Source organism: Rhagoletis zephyria, unplaced genomic scaffold (genome assembly GCF_001687245.7).
Source record: "Rhagoletis zephyria isolate East Lansing unplaced genomic scaffold, Rhagoletis_zephyria_1.1 Rzeph_scaffold_21556, whole genome shotgun sequence".
Taxonomy (NCBI): domain Eukaryota; kingdom Metazoa; phylum Arthropoda; class Insecta; order Diptera; family Tephritidae; genus Rhagoletis; species Rhagoletis zephyria.
The window spans coordinates 1-7,738 of NW_016178614.1; the positions used below are offsets into that span (position 1 = coordinate 1).

The 7,738-nt window shown below is 34.1% G+C and overlaps 1 protein-coding gene across 1 annotated transcript; it reads left to right on the forward strand.

The window, feature by feature from the left end:
- Positions 1 to 6,555: 6,555 nt before the first annotated feature.
- On the forward strand, positions 6,556 to 7,725 carry LOC108381146 (putative vitellogenin receptor; the record flags this gene model as incomplete). The annotated part of the gene is made up of 3 exons (XM_017637560.1): positions 6,556 to 6,806; positions 6,877 to 7,350; positions 7,408 to 7,725. Coding segments are annotated over 3 exons (1,043 nt in total), but the record flags the coding sequence as incomplete, so codon positions are not given.
- Between the last annotated feature and the right edge of the window lie 13 nt (positions 7,726 to 7,738).

Genomic DNA, 7,738 nt, shown 5'->3' on the forward strand with positions numbered 1-7,738 from the left:
CTCCAAAAATTATTTTTGTAAAAATATATGTATATATTTTTTCTTTTTGGCATTTTAGGCATTTTTCGGTGTTGATGGTGCCGTTTGTGATGGTGGTACCGCTGGATTGTTTAAAACAAAACTTAATCTCACATAAATATTTTTATTTTACTTATGTAGATACATAGAGTCACTCGCAGATGTATTCGCCATTTCGTTTTACTCACAATATTCAAAATATTTTACATTATAAACTTTTTTCGTAAATTTGTATTCAAAATATAAAACCTGTTGAAAAGATAAAAATCTGTTGCAAACCTTACAATCCGTGCACCGTGGAAAGGCTCTGCAAGACTTCGAGAATACCCCCATAGTTTTTGTTGTAGAATGAGCAATATTTTAAATAAAAGTTAACGAACAAGATTTTTAGTGGAAAACATTTTGAATATTGTTAAAAATAAATAAATAATGCATGATGATAATAATATTGAATGATTGTACTTATATTTCATACATTGATATTTTACATTTTTGTGTAAAAACAAATTTCTGTTATAAAATTTAAATAATTTACATTGCTGTGCAAATCATGTATATAATTTGTGTTGACGTTTTATATTTATTTTTACAAGGATTGAAAAATTATATGTGTATGTATGTATACTAGGCTGTGTCATTTTTGAGCAACTCTTTTTTTTCAACAAAAAAACAGGCTAAAAACTTTCAAAAAGGTGAAAAAAAGAGCCTTTAAAAATTTGAGCTCTTAATATTAGCATTAAGTGGTGCCTGTTCCTAACTTTCCATTTCACATATAAATAACATGGGAAAAAAATGTTTCGTTTTTCTTATTTTTGTAGCTTGACATATAAGCATTGTAAAAATGAACTGAAAAATTATTTTGGTAGGAAATTGAACGCTCTACAAAAAAGTTCAAAATTATTTTTTTTTACAGAGTGAGCCGTTCTGAAGATATTCAAACTTAAAGTTGCAAATGTATGAAATTATGATTTTTATTTTATCAAACTAATACTGATGACTTTTTTAAGTCTTATTTATGTATTGTTTATGTATTCTAGTTGTTGAAAAGTTTTTTTTGTAATCTATAAAATAATAATTTTACTGAACCTAGTTCATAATTACTTTTGTTTAAGAGCTAATCAAATAATAAAATAATATCTAAGACGTATTTTATTTTTATTTTAGCTTTATAAAAATATAAGAGCACAAAAACCAGTTTTCTGATTAAAAATAATTTTTAAGACATAAAAAAGTCATCAGTATCAGTTTGATAAAATAAAAATCATAATTTCATACATTTGCAACTTTAAGTTTGAATATCTTCAGAACGGCTCACTCTGTAAAAAAAATTAATTTGAACTTTTTTGTAGAGCGTTCAATTTCCTACCAAAATAATTTTTCAGTTCATTTTTACAATGCTTATATGTCAAGCTACAAAAATAAGAAAAACGAAACATTTTTTTCCCATGTTATTTATATGTGAAATGGAAAGTTAGGAACAGGCACCACTTAATGATAATATTAAGAGCTCAAATTTTTAGAGGCTCTTTTTTCACCTTTTTGAAAGTTTTTAGCCTGTTTCTTAGTTGAAAAAAAAGTTGCTCAAAAATGACACAGCCTAATGTATACATAGAATAAAACTCTATTAAATTCGTTCAAAAGGAATTATCATAACTAGGGATATGCCATGTATCCGGTAGATACCCGGAATCCAGCTTATCCGGCCATTTTTCTGTTATCCGACTATCTGGATCTCGATTTTGGAAGATTCAGTTAAAAATGTAGTTCCAACATTTTTTTATATTCAAAATTTAATAAAATTTAATTAGTACCTAATTAAAGCGTTTTTTTTTTCATTATCAAAAGAAGCATTTCAGAATTATCAATCAGCATCCCATACTTCATACTTCATTTCCAGTGTAAACAAATTTGGAAATTATTTGCGACTATGCTTCCACCAAATTAAAGGGTCTTCTTGTCTGGGTATAAGGGGTACCTGTAAATATTTCTCCATTTCTAAATCGTTGCCTTTTTTCTTGTACGGTCGCTGCCTTGTCTACCAATCTGGAATCAATATCAGAGCCGTTGGCGATTTCCTCAAAGCATTGGCAAATATCCTGGTGGGCTCGCTCTTCAATAGAAGCTTTCACTAGAGTTCGGCCTTTTTCATACGATTCAATTGGTTTCTCCATGCCAACTGATCTAAATATATTTTCGAATTAATTCATCAACCCCGTTTTTATACCCGAGCGCACTTGTGCAAAAGGGTATATTATCTTTGTTCACATAACGGTTGTTTGTAACAGCCAAAACGAATCGAGATAGATATAGACAAATGTATACATAGATGCTCAGAATTAATAGAGAAGTCGATTAAGCCACGTCTGCCTGGCCGTCCGTCTACACGATATATCGATCAAAAATTGAGATATCTCAACGAAATTTGGTATGTAGGTTGCCCTTTATCCAAGGTAGGTTGGTATTGAAAATTGGCGGAATTGGACTGTAACCACGCGTACTTCCTATATAACGGTACTTTAGAAAAATGAAAAAACTGCGATATTTCAGTAGGATTTTGATAAAAAATAATATTATTATGAAATTTTTGGAAAATGGGCGTGACCCAGCCCACTTATGATGAAATGCTGTATCTCATTAGCCAATCACCAATCGTTACCAAACCTGTTGAAAATCTTTGAAACCGGGCAATAACCACGCCCACCCCTGCTTATCATGCAAATGTAGTTTATAGGAAGTTGAAATCACGATACCTGCGACGGGTATATAAAGGTCTGTTTCGCCCGAACTTATACTTCTTTACTTGTTAGCTTTATTGATGTTAGACGTGAGCGACAAACTATTGCAACAATGAAGCATTAAATGATGCGGGAAGCCGGACGATGTGCAAAATAGTTCGATTTTCATCACACCGCGTTAAACCATGACCATTTTGAGTAGAAGTTTACAGGTTGAAAAGAATAATTAAATTGCCGAAAATACGGGAAAATCTTGTCCCGACGGAATATTTTAAATTTAGTGCAAACATCATCCCGGCAAATACGGAACATTTGGCAACGCTACAAGTTATTATCTTTAATTCGACATACATATATTATCATGATCTACTTTTGGGCTTCAACAATTTAGAGTTAAAAAATATAAATAAACAAAGCAAATAAAACTATTATACCTTCTCTATTTTTTACCTGCGCCAAATAAATTTGGTATCGTTGAAATCAGCGTAAAAATTTCTATCAATCGGCATTTTTGGATATTTTATAGCTAAACGGTCGCTATTCTACACTTGTTCCAGAAAATTACGCGAACGAAGGTGATGCCAACGAATAGGTATTTAGTATGAAGAATTTTGGGTTTTACTAAAAATATAACTTGAAACTCTAGAATGAGCTACATTCTGCACAAGTAAAGAAGCCGATTTTATGTGTGGGAGCGTGAAGACTTTTTTATTACAAAACCTTTCTATTATTGAATCATGATATGTAAGTATGTATGTATATTAGTATGTACTCCATCTTTAATAAGGAATAACGGCATCTAGTGACCGCCAGATGACGCGTGCAGCGCATTGTTTAGTTGCTGCTGCATCCACTGCTTAGTAGAGGTCGTTGTATGTTTCCGGCATAAATTTCAAACTTTTCCAATACTATACTACTTAATAACTTAACAAAACTACTTATACTACTTTATACTACTTAATAACTCTTAAAAATCTTGCAGTAAAATTTAGAGACAGTCCCATATAAAATATGTGCATGGAAAACTTTGAGCTCTTTGCGCACTTTGTAAATATATTTTTTTAATTCAAAATAAAACAATAGGGGTATATTTTTCGGTATAGAACAATCCTAGGGGGTGGTGTATTGAAATTCCGACTTTACTTTTTTTTTACCACCCGAATATATGAATGTCGTCCGCTGTGGGGTAGTGGTAATCGGTGCGTGCTTCCACTCCGCTGCGCCTGGGTTCAAGCCCTGGTCAAAACAACACCGAAAAAATATAGAAAAAAGGTTTTTTCTTAACAGGAGGTCGTCCCTCGGCAGGCAATGGCAAACCTCCGAGCGTTTTTCTGCCATGAAAAACAGCTTCTCATAAAAATACGATCGCCGTTCGGAGTCGGTGTAAAACTGTAGATCCCTACGCTTTGTGTGACAACATCAAGGCGCACGCCACCAATCGGGGGAGAAACTCGACCAAACACTTACATATGTATGTGTAAGCGCCAAGTTATTATTATTATTAATATATGTACATTAGACTGCATCAGCAAAAAAAATTGCGTTTTTTCCGGCGGGATTACAAAATTTATTATATTTCAAAACGTCCACCAAAATATTTCGGAAAAAGTATTAGGACTTAAGCGAACTGGGCCGATTTGAAGATGCCTCCAAAAATGGAGTTTTTTATGAATAAAAATTGTTTCTTAAAGAACTTTTTGAAAAAGTCCCCTCAGATGACAAAACAGATTAGGCTTAAAACATCTGCATAAAAGTCTTTTCTACGGACTCGTAATAAAAAGAGTTTTGATGCTTTTTTTTTTTTTTTGCTTTTTTCAAAGATTGATTTACGAAAAACTTAAATAACTTGGCCAAAAATATCCTGATTTAAACTTATGCGATTTCGGTGCACAAAAGTCATTCGTCTCCCACTTTTTTTTTTCAAATACCAACACATCTTAATTCAACTTTGAATGATGTTCGTTCATCCTACCTTTATCTTTCATCCTTTCCAATGATACCTTACAAGTCTAAATCGGAAGAGTTTAGGGTCAGTTATTTAAGTTTTTCTTATACCAATGTTTGAAAAAATTTAAAAGAAAACAGCATAAAAATCACATTATTACGATTCCGTTAAAACTTTTTTTAATTTTTTTTAAATATTTTTATGTTAATTTTTTTAAGCTTAAACCGTTTTGTCGTTTGAGGGTATTTTTTCAAAAAACATCTTTAAGAAACTATTTTTATTCTTAAAAAACTCCATTCGGTCCAGCTCGCTTAAATCTTAATATTTTTCCGAAATATTTTGGTGCACGTGTTGGAATATAATAGATTTTATAATTCTAATGGAAAAACAGTACCGACTTTTTTTTTGTATGGGGACTGATGCAGTCTATTGCACGGTGCATTCTTGAGTCTATTGAACATACATTAGAGTGGTCCAAAGAAATTTCAAAGATAGGGTGGGGTACCTTCCAAAATGTTTTCTCTTGCCGAAAGAGGTGCTGGTACCACACCTTACGTTTATATATATGTATATATTTAGATGATGCTTATGATGCTCATATTTTACTCTAGAATTATTGTGTACATATATTAAAAATTGGACCACTCTAACATTCATACATATTTACATACTTTTTAAAAATTGGACCACTCTAACATACATACATATATACATACTTTTTAAAAATTGGAGTTGATATTTATTATACAAATTATGGGAGTTATTTCTTTACCGGCACCCTGTTTTTATATCCAATGCAACTGCTAACTGTTCTTATGTAGACTTTCTTTCCAATGCATTTGCTGTGCAGGCCACCGGCACTTTTGCATTGTGTGCGGAACATCAGTCAATTTCGGCTAAAACGCGCTAAAGCGCGGCAAATAATTGTGTCGATCAGGAAAAGCAAATTTAAATATTTTTATGTGGTTTTATGTGTAAAAGTAACTCAGTCTATAAAAAAATTTAAATAATTTGTGTAAAATATTGTGTAATAGAAGTAATATTATTAAGTGAGAAAATAAAAACAGAAAAATATTTAACTATAAAGCGTATTTAGACCGCTCGCTGGCATTAATAGTATTTTAAAAGGGCGTTCAATGTGAGTATACATGAAAAATATTTTTAACAATTCTTTTTAACGTAAATTTTATGGAAAAAAATCAAATAAAGTTTTATACAAAAAATTCTTCAATATCGATTTTCGGATAAATTGGTTCCGATTTCGTCCGAACCGGAAATTTAAAATTTATGTATAGAGAATTATGCACTGGAAAATCTACATATTTGTGGCATTTTGATAAAACAGCTTATCTCGAGTTAGGTCAGTTTCGCTTTGAAGCAATATTAAATTGGGTGCCCGAACAATATTTCAACCATTAACTAGCTATATGTGTTTTTTATGATGCCCCTTTTTTACAAGCTTAATAAAAATTTAAATTTTTTAAAGAAAAGTGACTGTTTTTAATCCAAAGTCAAATCTTCTAAAGTCACTTAAGTGGTTTTAAAAAAATGTCACAGTTAGGTATATTAGTTATATATGTGCGACAACAAGCATATTTTCCATTATAAATAGAAAGTTTTATGAAGTGATAAAAAAGCAAATATTAAAAAAATAAAAAAGGAAATAAAAAATTTGTTAGCTAACCTAAAATTCTTAATTCGTCCGATATCTCAGCCATGTGATTGCGGCCGCTCTGCTTTCATCTTTTTATCTTTCACTTTATGTACTTCAATTGCTTTTCCTCTTTCAACCTTCCATTGTTCTCTTAATCGTCAGCTGCATTTTATTAATTGTTTCTCTCCATTCCTACGCTGCAGGGCAAAAGCCTTCCGCTTACCGTTACAAAATGTGCGAAAGAAATTACAGCCAGCCGTTGCTGCACCCAACTGCATTGTTAATTTTGTTGTCGTTGTGCTCATTCTGTTGCCGCCATTTTTCGCACGCGCTTCAGAGATCCACCATTGCGGTGCCGATCACTTCGAGTGCCGAGACGGAAGCTGCATCTTACAGGAGAAGATGTGTGATGGACGTCATGACTGTCTAGATAGCTCGGACGAGCTCGACTGTGGTAAGTTGTGTTTAACTCTTCAAATGGCATTCGGCCAAAAACCCATTTCCTCATAAACAAATCATTGCAGAGAAGAAAATGTGCCGCAAACCTAATTGGTTCCAATGCGCCAAACCCAATGGCCCCTGCTTGTCATCGGAACTGATTTGCAATGGTGTCGAGAACTGCCCTGGCGGCGAAGATGAATTGGACTGCGTCAGCTCGTCTTCAAGGTCGTCGTCGTCCTCGCTGTGGATCAGCGGTGGCGCTGGCAGGGCAAGTTCAGCGAGCGCTGATGTCGGCACGGGCGGCTGGCATTCGTCAAAACGGAATTGCAGCACTTTCGAGTACACCTGCCGTACGGATAAGACTTGCATACCTTTGGATTTTATGTGCGATGGCAAGAGCGATTGCCATGATCGTTCCGATGAGGTGGATGGTTGCGAGCGCGCCAGAACTAATTGCATTGGTTTCTTTTGCGACAATAAAAAATGTCTGGAGAGTAAAAAATGGATTTGCGATGGTGTTGATGATTGCGGTGATGGCAGTGATGAACGGAAATGTGGTAAGGGTTTCGTTATAAATATCCAGAAGTCCATTTAATCGCTATGGCGGATTGTAGGTTTCAATTGCACACTGGAAGCGGGCCAGTTCTTGTGTCACGACAACTCCAGCTGCTTATCAATCGATGCAGCTTGCAATGGTAAGGCGGAGTGTGCGGATGGTAGTGATGAGTCACACCTATGCACTACAACAACCAACAATTGCAGCACAAAAGCATGTCCGCCGGCGTCGATATGCAGAATGTTACCCGAGTCGGGCGCGCAGTGTATTTGTCCCAAAGGTTATCGTATGTCAGCGGTAGAGAATGTTTGTAGAGATATCGACGAGTGTTTGGAGATTTATGGTCTGTGCTCGCAAGGTTGTACGAATACGCGCGGTTCGTATCGTTG